We start from the raw sequence: 24,617 nt of genomic DNA, 5'->3' as shown, positions 1-24,617 counted from the left end.
TTATGTTCACATGCAACTCCAAAGGGGAGTTACAAGGAGGGCTTTATACTTCTACAGAGCTTATGCAAAAGAAATGCCCTTGTCATAGAAGGGGTACCTTTCATTAATGTAATGATTCCACTGTTTCATTATCCTCTACTGACTATGCTGATGGAGTTATTCAGGGTGAAGATAAGGCCAATATATTTTATAAAGTGTGCAAGACAGAATCTTGAGAAGGTTTTTGTTTTTAAAAAAACAACTAGTTTTTTAATACAAATACAAATACAATTTATATTAAATTATTATTAATGGGAGAATATTATTGCTTAAGCAATGCCATGTTGCAACCACCATGAACTACTTTCTATAGCTGTCCTGATTGTTAAAAATTAAATCCGGGCTTTGAACCCTACAAATAAATAGCTACAAAATATAATTACACATCATAAGTATAGCCCTGGGCGAGTGCTATTTGTTTATTTTCACCAAAAATTAAATATCAACATGAATAAATGACTATAATGAAAGGAAACAAAGGCATCGAAGCCCTTCCAACCACGTGGATGTTAGATATTAACAACAATAAATGTTCAGAAAGATCTCAGAGCTTAGAAACCTCAGACCAGTTTTACATGGTATAATTGATAACAGATGGTATTACTGCCTGGTGCTCTTAGAATTATGAAAAGCTGAAAGTTTTCTCTCCTCCTCAGCTTCCTTTTCCTTAAGCTCTTGTATATACCACTTGTGACTCAGTAAGATTTGTTGAACTTCGACTACATACAAGGAATTGAGTTAGATGTTATAGAGGACACTAAAGACTAAAGAAAGCGTGGATTCCGCTCCTGAGAATCATAACAGCTAGTAATAAAAAAGAAAAGATGTTTATAAATGATTATTATAAAATAGAAAGAGGAAAAGGGAGGGAGGGAATTAACATATACTGAGTGCCTGGCACGTGGTAGACGTTGTGTTAAAAGTTGACGTTTGGCAGAAACCAACAAAATTCTGTAAAGCAGTTATCCTTCAATTAAAAAATAAATACATTAAAAAAAGAAAAAAGTTATATACATGCTTAACCCTCACACCCTCCATTGAAATAGGATTTTATCATCTCTGCTTTACAGATGGGGGAAATAAGACTCACAGCGATTGAGTAACTCTCCCAAGATCACAGAGCTTGTAAGTGGTAGAGCTAGGATGTGATTTACGATCTGTCCGGATTAACTGTCTACATTCTCTCTGTTTTAAAACATAAAGTAATATAAAAAGCTGTACAGGATAAAATGCTGTGTGGAATCAGCCAAAGGGAGAAATTATATTCAGCTAAGGGAAGTAACAACATCTTGATGGAAGAAGTAACATGTAAGTATGAAGGGTTATCCTATTTGGGTGTGTAGAATCTGAGTGTATCTAGGCACTGAGAGGGAAGCACTTCTGGAGAAAATACTGGTTTAAGAAAAGACAAATGAAGGAAAACAGACTTGAAGAGAAGAGAATTAATGGTTTGATTCAGTTTGGATGAAGTATCGTGCCCAGGAAGAAAATTAATTAAAAATCAGTGGGCTAGGGGCTTCCCTGGTAGCTCAGTGGTAAAGAATCCACCTGTCAATGCAGGAGACTAGGTTTAATCCCTGATCCGGGAAGATCCCACATGCTATGGAGCAACTAAGCCTGTGCACCACAGCTACTGAGCCTGTGCTCTACTGTCCAGGAGTCACAGCTACTGAGCCCATGCACCCTAGAGGCTGTTCTCCACAAGAAGAGCCAATCAATGAAAAGACCACGCACCGCAGCTAGAGAGGAGTCCCCGCTCAGCGCAACTAGAGAAGAGCCTGAGCAGCAATGAAAACCCAGCACAGCCAAAATAAATAAATACAATTATTTTTTTAAAAATCAGTAGGATATAGTGCTGGAAAAACAGGTCAAGTCAAAGAATTTGAATGTCAGGGAAGGAACTAGATTTTACTGCAGTCTAAATGGTAATCATACTGAGATTTAAAGTTTGTGAGTCAGAAGAATGACATAATAAGAACCATGAGAGAAAAACTTTGTCTGGAAAACATATATAAGTTGATACTGGTTGATGCTACAACTTAATTCCCACTTGATGACTCCACTACAGGGATAGGAAAACCTAAATGTCTACTTTTTGGACTCAGCTCCTTTGCAGCAGTTACAGGCCAGGCAACAGGCATGTCTGTGCAGTGTGCAGAATGGCAAGAGGGATTCACGGTCAAGAGAAATAGAAATGGAATCCTGTCAAGCAGGCAGTGAGCTAGAGGCATCGACCTGTTCAGTCAGCCATTAGCAAGGCTGCACAGAGTATACACACCATGACTTAACACCCAGGGTGCGTGGGGGCTAAGTCGCTTCCATCGTGTCTGACTCTTTGCAACTCTATGGACTGTAGCCCACCAGGCTCCCTGTCCATGGGATTCTCCAGGCAAGGATATTGGAGTGGGTTGCCATTTCCAACCCAGGGATCAAACCCCATATCCCCTTCATCTTCTGCATTGCAGGTGGATTCTTTACCGCTGAGCCAGCAGGGCAGCCCAGCAGTAGAGAGGAAAGGAAAAGGAGGACCTTGGATGACGATGATAATGGAAAAACAGTGTAGACACGTGGAGCTGGGAAAGGACTCAAGTCATCAGAACAGGGTGCCTGGATCTGGGCAGAATCCCATTATCAGGACTAAGGCATGGCACGAGGGCCACACTTGGAGCAATGGCACTGATGGTGGTTCACCTGTGTGTGTAGGAAAAAGGCTTTCTTAAATGCCTCATGTCAAAGTCCTAACAGAACCTGGGAACTAACCAGATGTGCAAACACAGAGTAGGCCTCACAGGTATGATTAAAGCCATCCTCAGAATGGCGGGTCTGCAGAACCGACAGAACTTTGACACTCTACTTGACTTATTATTAAAAGAACTACCAAAACAACAGAGACTGAGTCTGTCTTGTTCACTACAATTTCACAGCCTTGTACCTAATAGAGGCAAAATAGACACGAGTTATTGAACTGAATTACGTCAATACGGATTAATAAAAAATATCAGGGTGACTTTCATTTCAACAGATTAACTTTGCCCCACCCCTGAATAACTCCCACTACCTTTAGTTTGAAATATAAATGTTCATCTGTCTGTTTTCTCATTTCTTCCCCTTCTTTCTTCCTTTACTCTGTTGTCACGTTATTTTTCTTTTCTTTTTCTACCCAATTGCTTTTTTCAAGTTTCTGTGACATTATTTACTCTATTTTTTTTTAATTTTATTTTATTTTTAAACTTTACATAATTGTATTAGTTTTGCCAAATATCAAAATGAATCCGCCACAGGTATACATGTGTTCCCCATCCCGAACCCTCCTCCCTCCTCCCTCCCCATACCATCCCTCTGGGCCGTCCCAGTGCACCAGCCCCAAGCATCCAGTATCGTGCATCGAACCTGGACTGGCATCTCGTTTCATACTTGATATTTTACATGTTTCAATGCCATTCTCCCAAATCTTCCCACCCTCTCCCTCTCCCATAGAGTCCATAAGACTGTTCTATATATCAGTGTCTCTTTTGCTGTCTCGTACACAGGGTTATTGTTACCATCTTTATAAATTCCATACATATGCGCCATTATACTGTATTGGTGTTTTTCCTTCTGGCTTACTTCACTCTGTATAATAGGCTCCAGTTTCATCCACCTCACCAGAACTGATTCAAATGTTTTCTTTTCAATGGCTGAGTAATACTCCATTGTGTATATGTACCATAGCTTTCTTATCCATTCATCTGCTGATGAACATCTAGGTTGCTTCCATGTCCTGGCTATTATAAACAGTGCTGCGATGAACATTGGGGCACACGTGTCTCTTTCCCTTCTGGTTTCCTCAGTGTGTATGCCCAGCAGTGGGATCTCTGGATCATTGAAACTGTAATCAAAAATCTTCCAGCAAACAAAAGCCCCGGTCCAGACGGCTTCACAGCTGAATTCTACCAAAAATTTAGAGAAGAGCTAACACCTATCCTGCTCAAACTCTTCCAGAAAATTGCAGAGGAAGGTAAACTTCCAAACTCATTCTATGAGGCCACCATCACCCTAATACCAAAACCTGACAAAGATCCCACAAAAAAAGAAAACTACAGGCCAATATCACTGATGAACATAGATGCAAAAATCCTTAACAAAATTCTAGCAATCAGAATCCAACAACACATTAAAAAGATCATACACCATGACCAAGTGGGCTTTATCCCAGGGATGCAAAGATTCTTCAATATCCGCAAATCAATCAATGTAATACACCACATTAACAAATTGAAAAATAAAAACCATTATTTACTCTAAACCATCCCTTTTCCTCTCCAAGGATTTGATTTCCTCTGATTCAGTGGATTCACAGCAGTATCCTCTTCATTCATTCCCCTGCCTCTTTTCCTATCTTAACCACAGCTGCTAGAACTGCCTTTTTTATTTTTTCTTTCTAATATCCTTTCACCATCTCATTTCCCTTGTCAAGAACCATTTTCTCACCCATTTAGGTAAATGCATAGATTCACCTCTTTTCCCTAAGGCCTATTTTCGTATTCAATTTTGTACTGTTACTGTAACAGAGTTCACTGCTATTTAGCTTTCTAGTCTTTGCAATTTTTTAACAATCGAAGTCCATCCAAGCCGTCTTCAATTTTAGAAAGACAATCAGAACTCCTTGATGATAAGATATTTCCCCTTTTTACCACTGGTCTGCAAAATAAAACCCTATTAATCTGGAAGTCCTTATTAAATAATGTGTGATAGCAAAGAAAGAGTACTGAGTTTTTCTAAGAGTTTTACATCATACAGCAATGTGAATAAGATCATGTGGCAGTGTTCAACCTATGCAAGAAAACGCTAATTGACATAAACATTTGTATATGAGTAACAAGCAGTTAATAATCATCTAGTACTTACGTGAAAAGTTCATTAATAATTCTCTAATTTAAAATCTAAAATTGGAAGTTTCTTTTGAAAAATACTATAATGATGTAGGAATAAGAAGAAGGTCAGACTTTTCCTTGGAGACGTAGCAACAAAACTCTTTGCCTATGGTGTAGAAAGACAATGTCGGGGTATCTCTTGGCTTCTTAAAGTGCCGTGATACACTTTTAAATTTCAGCTACCATGATCCCTCCATAGATGTTCCTGGTTCTGACTATTCTTGGCTTCCTGTACTGGTTTATCATCCTTCATCTGCTCATTCACTATGACTGTGCATTCAAAATTTGTTATGACCATGTTCTTTTTTTCCATGTTCTTCTTTTATAGTTATCCTCTCTAATGTCTCATTATGCTTTTCATGCTGTCTTTCTGTCCAGTTTTCTAAGTCCTTATAGCCCTATCTGAGTTTCCCTCTCTATTTCATCTATAGGACACTGGCCCTTGAGTGTTGTAGCAGATGTAGGTGCCAACACACGCCGCTGCCTCTCTCCAAGACTGTGCTAGAATGCAGGTCCCATATGTTCTTACAGCTTCCTGCATTCCTTGAACAGCTGGAGTGTGTTATACCTTCTAGGGTAGGCCAGAAGTGCCAGGGAGTTAACACCCAGGTACAGCTTTCACCAATGAAGAATGGGAAATTAGTGATTAAATGCATTAGTTTTCCTGCCCTGCAGCAGGGCAGTTCTAAGGCAAGCTCTGCACTGTTTCCCATAGGTTCTCATAGGTTGTGTGTGTACATAGTTCTCACAGGTTCACAGACACAGATACATATATAGATAAGGATATATACAGAAGGTGCATATGTGCTCAGTCACGTCCAACTCTTTGCGATCCCAAGGACTGTAGCCCACTAGGCTCCTCTGTCCATGGAATTTTTCAGGCAAGATTACTGGTGTGGGTTGCCAGTTTCTACTCCAGGGGATCTTCCCAACTCAGAGACTGAACCTGTATCTCTAGCGTCTCCTGCATTGGCAGGCAAATTCTTTACCACTGCACCACCTGGAAAACCTAGCATATATACAGAATAAGAAGAGATCAAAAATATATATCTCTTAGATCTAGATCTAGGATAATATTACTTTCAGGACTGTTGCAAGCATTAAATAAAATAAAGCATGCAAAGCAACTTTTACTTTGTTTTCATCTCATTATAATGTAGCAGTTTCGAATTTAGGGAAGAAACTATGACTTTCTTTCATGGGTTTTTTCCCTCTAGTAACTAGCCTGAGATTACTTAGAACATAAGAGTGAAAATTAAGAACAAAATAACGCCATTTGCAGCAACACAGAGGGACCCAGAGGTTGTAATACTGAGTGAAGACAGACAGAAACATCGTACAATGTCATTACATGTGGAATCTAAAAAAGAAGGGTAAAAGTGAACTTATTTACAAAACAGGAGTCACAGACATAGAAAACAAACTTGTGTTTACCAAGGGGTAAAGGAAGGAGGGATAAATTGGGAGGCTGGAACTGACATATACATTATGTTGTTCAGCCACTCAGTCATGTCCAACTCTGCAACCCCAGGACTGCAGTATGCCAGGCTTCCCTGTTCTTCACTTCTCCCAGAGTTTGCTCAAACCCATGTCCATTGAGTCGATGATGCCATTCAACCATCTCATTCTCTGTTGCCCCCTTCTCCTGCCCTCAATCTTTCCCAACATCAGGGTCTTTTCCAATGAGTCAGCTCTTTGCATCAGGTGGCCAAAGTATTGGAGCTTCAGCTTCAGTCCTTTCAAAGAACATTCAGGGTTGATTTCATTTAGGATTGACTGGTTTGATCTTAGATCAGTGGCATACTACTATACTACATACTACTATCTATAAAATATATAACTAATAAGGATCTGTCATATAGTACTGGGAACTCTGCTCAGTACTCTGTAATGGTATATGTGGGAAAATAATCTAAAAAAGACTGGATATGTGTATATGTATAACTGATTCACTTTTCTGTACACCTGAAACTAACACAATATTGTAAATCAACTATACTCCAATAAATATTTTTTAAAAAGTGAAAATTATAAATAATGAGAGTATTCATTATTGTGAATAATGAGTGAATATAAATTAATTATTTCTCAAGATATTTCTCATGAGTAGTGTGAAAAGGAATATTCTACCGGGGGGGGGGGGGTTTGTTTGTTTTGTTAGATATCCTTATATTCAGAGCTCATAAAATATAAATATATTATCATGGTCTAGTAGGAGAATCAGCACATAATAGACAGTTTGTGGCATTGGCTCCACTTATTTGGGAAAATCACTTATTTAGGAAACAATCTAGGACAGAAAAAGTATTCAGCATATCGAGGGGAAAAACACGAAACGGGAACTTAATAAATAACTATTTTATTTACAGGTATGATGGTGTTAGAGGTAAAACATTAATAATGTCATTTCCTTGTCTCTGGTTTCCTACTGACTACAATAATTGCTAATATTGAGGGTTTTTTATTGACTGTTCATTTCTGACAACTCTCTTCTTCTGTGTGTTTCATCTTTATACACATTCCTCCCCTTCCTAATATTTCCTCATTTTCTTCACTATGATTTAGGGCTCAAAAGATTGTCTGTTGACTGCATTCATAATGATAAATCATATCTTCAGCAGTTAGTTTATATTGAAAATATAGGGAGGGGAGGGAGTTAATATATATTTAATTATGACTGATTTTCATTGCTGTATGGCAGAAACCAACACAACATTAAAGTAATTTTCTCCCAATTAAAAATAAAAATTTTTTAAAAGTTTAAAAAAAGGAAATGTAGAACAAATTAAATATCTATCTATAATAAGTCAAAATTAGTTGATAGGATGGCAGTCTAAATAATCAGTCTGTGGGGATTGACGACAATGTATTAGTAATGATGAATCAATACCTAATGCCAACCAGTTCCTACCCAACATCTACTACTAAGTCATTTTATCTTACATTAAAGCCCTGTGGCACTGTCTCAGATCTATTAAAGAGTCTTGCTTTATATGATAGTACATTGTTAAACTTGCCATCTGGCCCAACAGCTGATATGACTCACGCAATCCTGAAGAGGCCCCAAAGATTTACTCCTGGGAAATATTTGGTCTACTGGGTGGTGTCATGATTACTGGTTCATAGCTTTTTAATATGCTTTGAAAAGAATGGCAAAACCTCTAGGCTGGAAAAATCTTAAATTGAAATTAATTTGTGAGAAGAAAAAGTGTTCACTTACCTGAGGACCGGGCTGACCCTGCAATTGAAAAGTAGAAAGAAAGGAAAATAGTTATAAAATTGCTTCTTCAGTGAGTATTTCCAGTATCAAAACTTAAACTAGTTCTGAACATGTTTTCAAAATATTTCTGAAAATAATAATACCTAACTACAGACAATTTCACTTTGTGTTTTAATCAAGTTATTTCTTAATATTTTTACTCTATGCTATTTATCTAAAATCTTGATGTTATGATCTGTTATATGTAACTCCAAAATGACTCAAGAGTTTTACTATGCTCTGGAATTAAAATGGAGAAAGAAAAGGCAAAGGGTGAAATACATCTCACATGATAATAATGAATCGGTTACATAAAGGGAGGATCTTCTAGCACATTATTATTATGAGCTACATATTCAGAGATGGCACAGAGAGAAGAAAAAAGAGGCAGCTGTTTAACTTTAGAATTCACCAACTCTTTACATTTCTCATTGTTTCAATAATACTTTAAGTCTATTAAAAAATAAACATCTATCTTTTACTCTGCATAATCCAATCTAAGGGCATTTTAAAAGAATATGAGAGGTCTTTGGCTCAATTAAAGTGCATCATAACTCCTCATACAAACAAGATTATGTAACCTCTGGTCAATCAGATTTATTTTGAATGTCACTTTCCTGTTGCTTAAACTAATAAAAATTTCAAAACAGCATAACTGCAAGTGTTTCTTACTAAAGGAAAATCACCTGTGAATAAAAGTATTGATTATACATCACCGTCTTCAAATCTCCAATTGGATTTTGTATAGATGAGATGAAAGAAAAAGTTCACACTGAATTAGGGAATCTTAAAAAGTAAATGATGTATAATCTCATTATATCACCTGTATGCCACTGAGTATTACACAAAAAAACAAGGAGCTAATACAACTCCCAGAGAAGGCTCTTTCTTTCTCTTTCAGCTTCTCTTCAGACTTGGAATTCCTCTAGGCACATGGTCTCTAACTGACTGGTGATAGAACAGATCCAAGAGCTCTGTCTAGATTTCATCCATCAAACCAGAAAGCGGAGTTATACCAAGCTACTGTGGATGTGACTCACCCCACGCCTGACTCTTTAGTGATGCAGAGGGATAAGAGAATACCAGTCATTCATTCCTTATAGTCCCAGGCAAGTTTGGATGTGTTATTCCATTTATTATAACTGTCCTGCATTTTATAATGAAGAAACTGAGACTCATAGAAAAGGGAAGTCGTTCAGTCGCGTCTGACTCTTTGCGACCCCATGGACTGTAGCCCACCAGGCTCCTCCATCCACAGAATTTTCTAGGCAAGAGTACTGGAGTGGGTTGCCATTTCCTTCTCCAGGGGATCTTCCCAACCCAGGGATTGAACCTGGGTCTCCCGCATTGCAGGCAGATGCTTTATGGTCTGAACCACCAGATCACAGACTCATAGAAATAAGCTAAAAAATCACACAGCCTATAGGCGAAAAGGGCAGACTTTAAATCCAAACTGATTCCAAAGTTCAAACATTTTGCAGCAGGCCATTTTGGCTTTCACTCTGGAAGTTTAAACTCAGAGCTGTATGCAGACTTAACTGAGATCAGCATGGTCCCAGAGCACGCTTAACTTGAGTGGGCACTAAACCCCCCAGGTACTCCCAGGCTGCAACAGCCTGAATCTCTGCTTCCAGATGAAGACCTAGGGCCAGAGGGCGCCCAGCCTCTTAACTGATACCTGTACAAAAACCGGGTCAGCAAAGGTTCTTGAGGGTAGCAAACAGCTCTAACATCAGCTCTAAACATGGAGAACCTATAAGTACAGGGCTGTTCATCTACATATAAATATGGATCTTCCAGATCTGCATAATGGATGAAATCACAGTGCATGCTCACAAGCTCTTGCATGATCACTCTTCCTCTGGATGCTTTACACTTTTGATCTTTCCAAACTTTTAAGCTAATGCACACTCTGAAATGTGACCATGAACCTTTTATAGAACCTCAGAATAAATTACCTTTCTTATATGTTTTTTTTTTTTTTTTTTGGTAAAGACTAAAATGTAGACATCTTTAAAATCAGAAAGAATTTCTTCAAAGGAGTATATTTTAGCATCATTGCTGAGATTTTTTCATACCTATGGTTGTTTTACAAATTCCAGGCTTTTCTTGTCTATCTGTAAAAACCAGCACTTCTGCCATTACATTTAACAAATGACTTTTAGCACAATGTTTGTATAAATTGCACAAATATACATTGCATTATAAACTTTTTATGAGTGATAGTGAGAACAAATAGTAAGTGATGGTAAAGATAAAAAGTTGACTTTTATATAGGCATTGGAACATATACAGCGCCAGGGAACTCAGATTACCCTAATGTCAGATATGAATCTGAGGTGTGTTCGGTGTGTGTATATGTATGTGGATATGTGCAGGGTGGAGAATGTGAAAAAGAGAGATGGAAGTGGGTTGACAGAGAGGATTCCCAGAAAAACAATGCAAACTAAACGGCAAATTTGGCAACCTCCCTAAAACATGGCTTACACAATGCAAGTCTTACAAATCATACACAAGATTCCAGGGCTGCCTGCACCAAGTCTCCTTAACTCAGTGTGATGCAACAAGCTCTTCACCTGGAGACACGTAGAATGCCAGGTGTCTCCTAGTGAACACCTAGAAGAAAGCAGTCTAGCAGCTGGAATCTGGCAGTCATGGTATAAAGCCATCTGGCTAAGTGAGCAAAGTGTTGGAGGACAGGTTTCAGAGGGTGTGGAAGTGTTAAGTTCCCCCATGGAGAGCAGAGCATAGAGAGTAGACAAGAGCCCAAGAAAAGCATCTTGGAAATATCCTTGGTGATCCAAGACACTATGTGACGAAGACTTCTTCACAGACAAATCATCCAAAGAAGTATCTCAGAATTTCTTTGTTGCTACTGAGTAGTTCACTGAGTGGCACAAGTGTTTTCATACACCAGCGGATCATTTTCAAGTCTATTCTAACTTATAGGTAGTGAATATTATTAGCAATCAAAAGTGAAAGTGAATTTCTTTTGGTTTTCTAAAATGCACTCTGAGGAGTTAAAAATTATGATGAAGGTTAGCAAATAAAACTTTTAAGTTGAATCTTTAAAAATGGCTGAAAAGGACCTTTTCCCCCCAAGCAAATCATCAAAAATGTTTCTATAAATAAAAACCCAAAAGAGTACAATCTAGCATAATCAGGAGCCATGCCAAGAGAAGTAGTTAAATCACAGAAATACTTAAGTTTAGGCCAGACATTTAAAAATGGAGAATGGAGTTGCTGATTTACTGTACGTCAACAGCTCAGTGCAATGCCCTCAAGGCTGCTAAGGCACCAGCGTGAAGAAAAAGAAACAGCAGGAAAAGCTGACTTGAAAACGTGGTAATCAGAACAGCATGGTGGAAAACAATCAGCCAGTAGCTGATGCTTGACAGAAAAGTGTTCAAAGCAAGTTAAAAGTTTCGGGAGGCAAGTAAACCAAGATGGAACACGATAAATGAGAAGACATATCGCTGGAGTATGCATTGTTACTTTAGGCAATTAAAGAGCAGTATTAACCAGTTTTTGCCAGGCTGTTATCACAGCTATGGTTGCCAGAAAGTACTAACACCCTTTTCTAAATCAACCAAGTCATTTAGATTTTTGACTGAGGCAATTAGTTTCACCACATGATACTTTTTTTATGGCTGGTGATTCTGGGTCATTCTTTTCCAAATGGGACAGATGCCATTTTTCCGTTAGCACGTGCACAGACAGGCACACAAAATTTGTACTTTCACATACCATCTTATTTTGAAATACTGATTAGGATATCAGACCCACATACATTTTTACAGTGATAAGTTTTAAATAAAATTACTTTCAGTTACAAAAACTTGAGGATGATTGTTCATGAACCTCTAAAAGGTGTTCCCTCTGCTTCAAGGTAATCAGAAAGCACTTAACTTAGAATCTCAGCATTAAGAAACCTAAGCTTGACTATCACCGTTAGTGTACTCAGATTCAGTTTATTTCACTGTCTTGAACTGAAAAAAAAAACTTTAAAATAATCATTTCTATGCTTTTGCACGTTCGAACCTTTGCAGTCTAAAAAGATCATTTGAAGATGATCATCGTAACTTCATTACCTCTTGAAAATGTTCAAATCCACATATTCAGATGTCAAGTTTATTTTTCTTTTCAGGAGAAAAAAGCACATGAAGCAAGCATGCAGGTAAAGCTTCAGATTGTCTCAGTTGGCAACAGGATTATTCTGGTGGCAGCCATTCTGAGAGTTGGAATCCTATCATAGGAACCATCAGGCTTCCCAGGAGGCACTAGCGGTTAAGAACCTGCCTGCCCATGCAGGCAGACTTAAGAGACGAGAATTCAATATCTGGGTCGGGAAGATCCCCTGGAGCTGGTTACAGCAACCCATGCCAGTATTCTTGCCTGGAGTATACCGTGGACAGAGGAGCCTGGCAGGCTGCAGTCCCTAGGGTCGCACAGAGTCAGACACGACTGAAGCGACTGCACGCACACGCACGCACTCACATAGAACCATCTCAGTGGGATCCCTTAACCTTTCTTGAGTCGCAGTTTGACGTAAAGTCTGTGCCAGTAAGCAGAATATGTGTACTCTACATTTGCAGCACCAGGAAGCAGGAATCTTGCTCATCCTGTGAGTCTATTCACATTTAATCCCTGACACCCCAGTGCCCAAGTTACAAGGTGCTTTGGAAACAATTACTGAATTGCTGAAAGGTGAGAATTTTGGATTGGTCCTCAAATTGGTTACAGTATTTTTAGAGAACCATTAGAGAGTCGGCTATCCTTACATTTCAGAGTTGTATTTTCAAAATATAACTTCTTAATCTCTTGGCTTCTGCTCATGCAAATAAACACATCTATGTTGAAGAGGAAGTCTCTTTCCTCACTGGAATCTTCTTCAGATGCCAGAGATGGAGCTAAGGCAGAAGCCTGCAAGGGTATCAGGGGAAGTTTAGACACCTACCTGTGTGCCTTAGGACAAAAAGCATGAGACTGATATCTTGAAGAAAAATCACTCCCTAGTTTGATTAAGTCTCTGTATCTAATTAATGTGAGAATATTATATCAAATGACTTTGCAAATTATAAAATGCTATACCATTGTAGCATGGCAATTCAAAGTGGGCTATAAAACCAACACCAACAATTCATTCGACTAATTCAAATTTAGATAAAAAGTGTCTATTAATTTTAAAAACAAATTAACATGGGGATGATGAACTACAGAGAAAAACAATTGAAGAAAATAAAGCAATACAGATTATGTGCATTAAGAAATGGCTTTGCAAAGACTGCCTAATCTCGCAGTGTCTGTAAACTACTCATGCTTCCAAGGACTCTTACACGCTTGGCTGAAACAAACATTATTCATAATTTATACTGCCTGTTGTGTTACCCTGCAGGATAGATATTAATAATTCTTACCTTAGTCACAGTCACATAATATTACTTAGATAAGAGTATTTCAATTTAAGCTTTTCTTTTGAAAAATACTTAATCCTCCATGGTTTTAACTCTGGGAAAGAAAAGTCATACTCTACGCAACAGGAAAATAAATAGCTATAGACTCAAGCCTGGTGGATATGTCTTTCTTGTTCATTTGAAAGAGAAAACAGAGAAAGTGAGAGTGAACATGGAGATGGTTTTGTTGGGTTCAATGTAAAGGAAACAAAATTCATTCACAACTTGGAAGATTTCTTCCATGATGTTTACCTTTTATAAATAAATAACATGATTTATTTAAAGATTTACTCATACTTAAGCAGATTAAGTCCTTCCCACAGTAATTTTAAAACATTATTATTTTTCTAACACCATGCTATGTTTATCTTACGATTAAATGGTCACAGTGGGAACATAAGAAAGTAAAGAATTTTATCAGCTGCATTTTTTGTCATTAAAAGTTTCACATACAGAGCATAAGAAAGATAAGAATTCCATTTATGCATTAATTTACAATATTTAAATGTATTGAATGCTTAATATTCCACTGAGGTTGATTCAGATTTTTGCTATTATAACAGTGTCTACTTATTTCTATACAAATGTTTGACTATATATGATTAGTCCTTGGGATTTCCCAGGAGGTGCTAGTGGTAAAGAACCTGCCTGAAATGCAGGAGACGTAAGAGATGAGGGTTCCATTCCTGGGTGGGGAAGTTCCCCTGGAGGAGGGCATGGCAATCCACTCCAGTATTCTTGCCTGGAGAATCTCATGGGTAGAGGAGTTGGGTTGGCTACAGTCCATAGGATCCGCAAAGAGACAGACATGACTGAGGCAACTTAGCATGCACAATTAATTCCTTATGATACAACAATGATAAGGCAGTGTTATTCCAATTATACAATTCATATATTTTATTTATTCATATAAATTTTTATTTATATGAATATTCATGTTTTATTTATTCATATAAATTTATTCATATAAAATGCAGGTTATATATTTTCTGGGGTATAATTCTACATGCATATACATATATGTATTTATTCAGACATATATTTGTAAATATATCTATATGAAGAAGAAGGAAGGAAATAAAGAAAGAGAAAATGAAGGAAACAAGGAAGGAGGTGAGGGAGGAGAAGATAGGAAGAGAGGAAGGAAGAGAGGAAGAATACATGAAAATGGTAGTTATTTCTTGGTGGTGGAATTATGAGTAATTCTTTCTATCCTGAGACTTTTCTGTACTTCCCAACATTTTTCTAGCCCCATGTCTTGATCATAAAAATATTGAGCATGATACCTAATTCACTGCAGAAATTTTTAAACAGAACCAAATTTTTTCCATAGTAGATTCATTCACTCAAAGATCTAGGTCAGTGATTTGAATTCCATTTTCCAACTTTCTCAATTCAGGGTGTTTTTAATTACTTGGAAGCATTTGAAAAATTCTTCAAACTATTCTTTAAAATTCAATAAGTAAGAGTTTTGAATTCACCTTCTATGTAAGCCCCGCATCATTTCTAGGAATGGAGCTGTCATAGACATAGGGGTAGGAGAGTTCTAGAGTCAAGAACCAACTACAGAAGGCCATGGTTCATGAGACTGGAGATCCCTGCTCAGTTGAATTTGTTGGGAAACTGCAGTTTTGCAGACCAAAATATTTGGGCTTGGGGATTTAGCTGTATTATTTTATAAAGCCATTTACAGGATGTATAATTTTGGATATAAATATATATCAAACTTCTAAAACAAACTACATCTCCAAGTTTTTTCACCAACTGGCATGGAATCTGGAAGATGTAAATAAATGACAAGTTTACAAACATACATTTAATAGGATACAATAAACACATAGAATATATGTGAGTCGAGACACCTGCTCAGCTTCCACTGTTTTGAAAATACATGCTTTTTAAAGAATACAAAGGCAATTTCTACTGCCTAACAAATTTTTCTTAAATTGTATATAATGAATAATTTGGCTTCTTCCAATTTTATTACATCTTTAAAAGTATGCTATTTTGATTGTGCCAGATAATATGAGAAGCCAATTTGTAAACATCTCTCAGTCTGATTAAATTTATGTAAATGCCCAGTTTTCTAAATATTGTGCAAAAAAATGGACTTCGTGCTCTCTGCAGCTGCCTTACATGTTTGCATTAATAAATTAATTAAAGCAGAGTCAACTAATTGATAATACATGAGTCACATAATGCTTTTTGCTCCAGTGAGACAGAGCCCTAAAAATGGAAACCTATTTCAAAATTCAGGTGGAGAGGCTCTGCAAGCCCAGAAGCTTGTGTACTTTAGGGACCAAGGTCTTTGGGGCTGTATCATAACAACTATAACTTACTGACTCCCACAAGACACCAAGAGCTCCAAGAATGACATTTCTGTTACAATAAGCCTACAAATTAGGGGTCATTTCCATCATTTGTAGTTGAACAAACCAAGTTTCAGAGAGGCTGGGTAACATTCCAATCACACAACTTCAAAAAAAAAGAAAAGCTATGACAAACCTAGAGCGTATTCAAAAGCAGAGACACTACTTTGCTGACAAAGGTCCATCTAGTCAAAGTTATGGTTTTTCCAGGAAGTCCCTCAGTTATGTCCGACTCTTTGAGACCCCATGGACTACAGCCAACCAGTCTCCTCCATCCAGGGGATTCTCCAGGCCAGAATACTGGAGTGGGTTGCCATTTCCTTCTCCAGAAGGATTTTTCTGACCCAGGGATCAAACCCGGGTCTCCCGCGTTGTAGGCAGACGCTTTAACATCTAAGCCACCAGGGAAGTCTATGGTTTTTCCAGTAGTCATGTATGAATGTGAAAGTTGGACTATAACGAAGGCTGAGTGCCGAAGAATTGATGCTTTTGAACTGTGGTGTTGGAGAAGACTCTTGAGAGTCCCTTGGACTGCAAGGAGATCCAACCAGTCAAACCTAAAGGAAATCAACCCTGAATATTCACTGGAAGGTAAAGCTGAGTTCCAATACTTTGGCCACTGGATGTGAAGAGCTGACTCACTGGAAAAACTGTGATAGTGGAAAAGACTGAGGGCAAGAGGAGAAGGGGGAGACAGAGGATAAGATGGTTGGATGGCCTCACTGACTCAACAGACATGAGTCTGAGCAAACCTCAGGAGACAGCCAAGGACAGGAAAGCCTGGCGTGTCCACAGGATCACAAAAATGTCAGACACAACTGAGCGACTGAACAACAATCCAGAGGAAGCAAGTAGCGATCATTCTTCACTCTCCTTTGAACTGGATAAAAGATATAGCTGCTCTACCTAGACATATCCATACACCAAACACTTAATATCCAGCACACACAAAACACACATTTTAAGTCCATCCATAGCTTCTCTAGCAAATCTTTCATCCCAGGTTAAGAATCCTTGCGTAGACAAAAATAAACATTTTATGGGGAAGAGAGGAATAGAGTCCCCAGAAGGTAACTGAGGAGGAAGAGAATGAAGAACAATAGCAACAAACATGAGTTTTATAAAGCCAATATTGGAGAGAATTTCAAAAAGAGAATTAAATGAAGACTGCAAAGAGTCCATTGCATTTAACCCACAGGAAGTAAGAATATGAAATGTAATTGTTTGAGCAGTGAGGTGAGCAAGTTAAGGATAAGCTCCAGAAATGGCAAGCAGGTGTCATCCCAAGTGGCAACTCTAATTGTGAATGGCCACCTGGGATAATGTGTTAAGAGAGGGCTTTGAGGCCGGGTTATAGACTTTGAAAATGGCACTGGGATAATCAGCAATGTCTATAAAAGGCAAAAAGTGGAAAGCATGTGTACCAACTCTTCATCAATCTCAGTTGACAATTCTTTTGAGTAGTTGTGTATAAAGGGAAGAAAAGAAACAGGATAGAAGGTAAAAGGCTGAAGATTAGAAGTTTTGTTCTTTTATTTGTTTTTGCAGTAGAAGGGAAGGATCTGACAATGTTTGCAAACTGACAGACAACTCTTAGCTGAGAGGAAAGAAAAGGCTTTTAGAGCACAATATATCAATATAAGAGAACACAAAAAGAGGTGGTGTCAGAGAATCAGGGCAAGGAGAAGAGACATCACTCTGAGAAGAGGAGAAAGGAAGTGAGGCTAGACGCAAATAATACATTTGGGTGCTCAGGGGCAGAAAATAGAGGTGTGCTAAGCCCTAAATCTCAAAGCGCTCTGAAGTAGAAGTTGTCTGGGTGTGGGATGAAGGTGGGAAAACTGTGGTTGATAGCTCATTTATTCAATCAATCAATATTTGCAAGCCACTCCTGTGTGTTAGGCATTTTTCAAATACTAGGAAAAGTAAATATGAGAAATAAAAAAGTCCATGCCAACAAAGACTCAGCTGTTTGTAGGGGGAGACAGACTGTAGGAAAATGTTTATAAATAATCCACCCAGTAGTGATAATGGTTAAGAAGAAAAATATATGAGGATAAGGAGGACAGAGTAGGAGGGCCCTGCTGTATAGGGTCATCATGGAAGGCAAGAGGAAAAGACGGAAAATGAAGAGCAAGAGGAATGCCCGCTAAAGAGATAGGATCTTCCAGTCCAGGGTCTGGATGCAAGGGAGCAATAGGAAACAGGCAGGGATGCAGTCATAGAGGTGGAAGAGCCAGGTCATGTAGAACTTTGTAAGTTGCGATAAGAACTTGGCTTTTAGTTGGGGTGAGGTAGAAAGCCATTGAGAGCAGGTTTTTTACAGAGAAGTGACATAACCTGAATTATATTTGAAAGGGACTGCATTTACTGTGGGGAAAAGACTGTAAGAAGGCAAGAGTGTAAGCATGGAGGGAAGTTAAAATCCAAATAAAAGGTAAATGATGGGATGGCCCAGGAGAGCAGTAGAGGAGACAAAATGATTAGATACTGCATATATTGGGAAGTTGCCATCATAGTCAACAAAAGAGCATGAAATGTAGTACTTGGATATAATCTCAAAAATGATAGAATGATCTCTGTTCATTTCCAAAGCAAACCATTCAATATCACAGTAATGCAAGTCTATGCCCCGACCAGTAATGCTGAAGAAGCTGAAGCTGAACGGTTCTATGAAGATCTACAAGACCTTCTAGAACTAACAACCAGAAAAGATGTCCTTTTCATTATAGGGGACTGGAATGCAAAAGTAGGAAGCCAAGAAATATCTGGAGTAACATGTAAATTTGGCCTTGGAGTACAGAATGAAGCAGGGCAAAGGATAATTGAGTTCTGCCAAGAGAACGCACTGGTCACAGCAAACACACTCTTCCAACAACACAACACAAGACTCTACTCATGGACATCACCAGATGGTCAACACTGAAATCAGATTGATTATATGCTTTGCAGACAAAGATGGAGAAGTTCTATACAGTTAGCAAAAACAAGACCGGGAGCTGACTGTGGCACAGACCATGAAATCCTTATTGCAAAATTCAGACTTAAATTGAAGAAAGTAGGGAAAACCACTAGATCATTCAGGTATGACCTAAATCAAATCCCTTATGATTATACAGTGGAAGTGACAAATAGATTCAAGGGATTAGATCTGATAGACAGAATGCCTGAAGAACTATGGACGGAGGTTCCTGACAGTATACAGGAGACAGGGATCAAGACCACCCCCAAGGAAAAGAAATGCAAAAAGGCAAAAAGGCAAAATTGTCTGAGGAGGCCTTACAAATAGCGGTGGATAGAAGAGAAGCAAAAGGCAAAAGAGAAAAAGAAAGATATACCCATTTGAATGCAAAGTTCCAAAGAATAGCAAGAATAGATAAGAAAGCCTTCCTCAGTGATCAGTGCAAAGACATAAAGGAAAACAACAGAATGGGAAAGTCTAGAGATCTCTTCAAGAAAATTAGAGATACCAAGGGAACATTTCATACAAAGATGGGCACAATAAAGGACAGAAATGGTATGGACCTAACAGAAGCAGAAGATATTAAGAAGAGGTGGCAAGATACACAGACGAACTATACAAAAAAGAACTTCACGACCCAGATAATCACGAAGGTGTGATCATTAACCTAGAGCCAAATATCCTGGACTGCAAAGTCCAGTGGGCCTTAGGAAGCATCACTACAAACAAAGGTAGTGGAGGTGATGAAATTCCAATCGAGCTATTTCAAATCCTAAAAGATGGTGCTGTGAAAGTGCTGCACCCAATATGTCAGCAAATTTGGAAAACTCGGCAATGGCCACAGGACCGGAAAAGGTCAGTTTTCATTCCAATCCCAAAGAAAGGCAGTGCCAAAGGCAGTGCCTCAAACTACCACACAATTGCACTCATCTCACACGCTAGTAAAGTAATGCTCAAAATTCTTCAAGCCAGGCTTCGACAGTACATGAACCATGAACTTCTAGATGTTCAAGCTGGATTTATAAAAGACAGAGGAACCAGAGATCAAATTGCCAACATCCGCTGGATCATCAAAAAAGGAAAAGAGTTCCAGTAAAACATCTACTTCTGATTTATTGACTATGCCAAAGCCTTTGACTGTGTGGATCAAAACAAACTGTGGAAAATTCTTAGAGATGGGAATACCAGACCACCTGACCTGCCTCCTAAGAAATCTGTATGCAGGTCAGGAAGCAACAGTTAGAAATGGAAATGGAACCACAGACTGGTTCCAAATTGAGAAAGGAGTATGTCAAGGCTGTATATTGTCACCCTGCTTATTTAACTTATATGCAGAGTACATCATGAGAAATCCTGGACTGGATGAAGCACAAGCTGGAATCAAGATTGCCGGGAGAAATATCAATAACCTCAAATATGCAGATGACACCACCCTTATGGCAGAAAGCCAAGAAGAACTAAAGAGCCTCTTGATGAAAGTGAAAGAGGAAGAGTGAAAAGTTGGCTTAAAACGCAACATTCAGAAAACTATGATCATGGCATCTGGTCCCGTCACTTCACGGCAAATAGATGGGGAAACAGTGGAAACAGTCACAGACTTTTATTTTGGGAGGCTCCAAAATCACTGCAGATGGTGACTGCAGCCATGAAATTAAAAGACTCTTGCTCCTTGGAAAAAAAAGTTATGACCAACCTAGACAGTATATTAAAAAGCAGAGACATTACTTTGCCAACAAAGGTCCGTCTAGTCAAGGCTATGGTTTTTCCAGTGGTCATGTATGGATGTGAGAGTTGGACTGTGAAGAAGGCTGAGTGCTGAAAAATTGATGCTTTTGAACTGTGATGTTGGAGAAGACTCTTGAGAGTCCCTTGGACTGCAAGGAGATCCAACCAGTACATCCTAAAGGAAATCAGTCCTGAATGTACATTGGAAGGACTGATGCTGAAGCTGAAATTCCAATAATTTGGCCACCTGATGCAAAGAACTGACTCATTTGAAAAGACCCTGATCCTGGGAAAGAATGAAGGCAGGAGGAGAAGGGGACAACAGAGGATGAGATGGTTGGATGGCATCACCGACTCAATGGACATGAGTTGGAGTAAACTCTGGGAGTTGGCAATGGACAAAGAGGCCTGGTGTGCTGCAGTCCATGGGGTTGCCAAGAGTCAGACCTGAATGAGTGACTGAACTGAACTGAATATTGTGAAGAAAGTGGTATAAGATTTGTAGATCGGTTGAATGCAGGGTGTGAGGAAAAAGAGGAGTCAGGAGTGACTCCCAGATTTGCCTGGAGCAACTAAAGGAATGGCAATGTCATACACTGTTGTGGAGAAGACTAAAGAGGAGCAGGGTTGGAGAATCTGGTTTTGGACATATGGTTTGTGATATCTGTGAAACAGCCATGTAGGGATGTTGAGTAGATACTTAGAAATACAAGTCCAGAGTAAAGTAGAAGTCTAGGCCGCAGATATATATCTGGGAACCTCTGACATACAGATGATATTAAAACCATGAGATTACATGCAATCACCTAGCAAGTGAATGTAAATAAGGAAGAAAAAAGGTCCAAGGACTGAGCCTTTGAGCACAACATTTAGAGACCAAGAAGAAGTAAATGAACTAGCCAGGCTGAGGAGAGGCCAGTGAGATTGGAAGAGCACCTTGAAAGAGAGATACCCACCAAAGAGATAAGCAATGAAAGTGTTCCAACGAGAAGAGAGCAATAGGCTCTGTTAAATATGATCTAGTAACATTTGAACAGAACCCTGATCCCTGAATTTTTCATAGTGAAGATAATCAGTGACCCGAACAAGAAGGATTCAGCAGAGTGGCAGATATTAATATCTTATTTAGTTATGGACAACTCTTCCTAGGAGTTTTGCTGTGGACAGTGGAAGCGAAATGCAACAGTGTCTAGAGGAAGATATGGAGTCAAGGAAATTTTTTTCCCCTAAGATGGATGATATTATGGCTTCATTTGTGTTAACAGAATTATTTAATGGAGAGGGAAAATCGATGATATAGAAGAGAAACAACAATTGAAGAGCAATGAACATGAGCAGGGCAGAGGGGATTGGTTCAGCCGCACAAGGAAGGAACAGTTCGTGTCTTGTAGCACGAGGAAAGATCTGAGGAAACTATCAGATTTGGTGGTGGGAGTGCATAGAATTCTATTCTGATGGCTTCTATTTTCGCAGAGAAACAACAAACAATACTTTTTAACAACATTAAGTGTGAAGGAGATGCTAGAGAATTGAGTAAGGAAAAAAATTTGAAACAGCTAAGAAAGTTAGACAGTGATTGGATCGCAGACATGGATAGCACTGTGCATCCTCAAGATTAGTGGTTGAGAGTTTAAAATGAGGCCAGTTAGCAGGGTTGTTTTCCTCCATCTGCCTTCAGCTGGGCAGGCGCAGGCGCAGAGTGGAGGGTGACTTGAATTTAAGTAGGTTTGTGGTCTCCCCAGGGTAAGACAGGGGGAGAGAGGGAGTTAGAGGTGTACACAAACAAGAGCAGGAGTGTAATGATCGAACAAGACATCTAATCTGTTCAGGAGGAAAGTGAGGATATGAGAGGGCCACAGAACAGTGTTTTCCATTTCTTTGTCAGATTAATTTTTTATTCTTTCCACATTATGTTTGTGATATACCCAGTAGACTATCTTTAATAAGTTCAATTAGTAGAATGTCTGCTGTGATCTTAATCTATCATCATAGTTTTTAACCAGTGATGTTTTAACAGTTTTTAAAACCATACTTCTAACTTTAATTTTAGTTATGTTCCTATCTCCTTAGGCTTAATTGCAGGAATACAGTTTCAATAACATGTACTATAACAATAATAAAAATAATATTATCTATATTAAATATGGAACAATAGCCTGGTTCCAAATAGGAAAAGGAGTACGTCAAGGCTGTATATTGTTACCCTGCTTCTTCAACTTATATGCAGAGTCCATCATGAGAAACACTGGACTGGAAGAAACACAAGCTGGAATCAAGATTGCCGGGAGAAATATCAATAACCTCAGATATGCAGATGACACCACCCTTATGGCAGAAAGTGAAGAGGAACTAAAAAGCCTCTTGATGAAAGTGAAAGTGGAGAGTGAAAAAGTTGGCTTAAAGCTCAACATTCAGAAAACGAAGATCATGGCATCTGGTCCCATCACTTCATGGGAAATAGATGGGGAAACAGTGGAAACAGTGTCAGACTTTATTTTTGGGGGGCTCCAAAATCACTGCAGATGGTGACTGTAGCCATGAAATTAAAAGATGCTTACCCCTTGGAAGGAAAGTTATGACCAACCTAGATAGCATATTCAAAAGCAGAGACATTACTTTGCCAACAAAGGTCCGTCTAGTCAAGGCTATGGTTTTTCCTGTGGTCATGTATGGATGTGAGAGTTGGGCTGTGAAGAAAGCTGAGCGCCAAAGAATTGATGCTTTTGAACTGTGGTGTTGGAGAAGACTCTTGAGAGTCCCTTGAACTGCAAGGAGATCCAACCAGTCCATTCTGAAGGAGATCAGCCCTGGGATTTCTTTGGAAGGAATGATGCTAAAGCTGAAACTCCAGTACTTTGGCCACCTCATGCGAAGAGTTGACTCATTGGAAAAGACTCTGATGCTGGGAGGGATTGGGGGCAGGAGGAGAAGGGGACAACAGAGGATGAGATGGCTGGATGGCATCACTGACTCGATGGACGTGAGTCTGAGTGAATTCCGGGAGCTGATGATGGACAGGGAGGCCTGGTGTGCTGTGATTCATGGGGTCGCACAGAGTCGGACATGACTCAGCGACTGAACTGAACTGAAAGAGTCAGACACGACTGAGCGACTGATCTGAACTGATATTCAATAGAGACTCAAAAATTATTAGAAGTATAGAGCAATTATGCAAAGTATGTTGCCTAGTGAGTGGACACTCAGTCATGTCTGACTCTTTGAGACCCCATGGACTGCAACCTGCCAGGCCCCTCTGTCCATGGGATTTCCCAGACAAGAATAGTGGAGTGGGTTGTCATTTACTTCTCCAGGGGATCTTCCTGATCCAGGGATCGAACTGCATTTCCTGTGTCTCCTACATTGCAGGCAGATTCTTTACCACTTGAGCCTGTGGGGAAGCCCATATATTGCCCAAAAGGCTATAGATTTCCTATAATTCACCTTTCCAGACATTGTTCGTGATAAGCTACCATAGAATTTCCATGAATCACCATTTCCTACATTTTCTGTAATAAGGCCAAAGAAACTACCAATCAAGTCACAAAACTTTAAGGATTACAGTGGCTATGTAAACAAAGTGCTGCTGAAATGCCAGAGGAAGAAATACAGCACTTGGAGGACTCAAGCAGTCCCAGCAGGATCTAACCCAACTTCAAAACTTCAATTTTGCTCCACCAAAGATAATGACATCTCATCTTGACCAAATCAAGGCTCAGTTAGACGTGGGAGTCCAAGCCCTTGGCTCAGCCACTGGAGGGATCCATGGCCCTTGTGTGCATGTGTGTGTGCTCAGTCATGTCTGACTCTTTGTGAGTCCATGGGTTGTCGCTCTCCAGGCTTCTCTGTCAATTTCTGGAAATTTTCAGGCAAGAATATTGGAGTGGGTGCCATTTCCTC

General features: G+C 39.1%; 1 protein-coding gene across 1 annotated transcript in view; it reads right to left on the bottom strand.

The window, feature by feature from the left end:
• Positions 1-24,617, bottom strand: part of COL25A1 (collagen type XXV alpha 1 chain) — a 509,464-nt gene that overhangs the window by 204,918 nt on the left and 279,929 nt on the right. Inside the window, exon 5 of the mRNA XM_061419417.1 lies at positions 8,173-8,190. Coding sequence (XP_061275401.1) covers positions 8,173-8,190 — 18 coding nt within the window. The remainder of the gene's footprint in view (positions 1-8,172; positions 8,191-24,617) is intronic.

Source organism: Bos javanicus, chromosome 6, assembly GCF_032452875.1.
Source record: "Bos javanicus breed banteng chromosome 6, ARS-OSU_banteng_1.0, whole genome shotgun sequence".
Taxonomy (NCBI): domain Eukaryota; kingdom Metazoa; phylum Chordata; class Mammalia; order Artiodactyla; family Bovidae; genus Bos; species Bos javanicus.
This window is presented reverse-complemented; position numbering and strand designations above follow the sequence as displayed.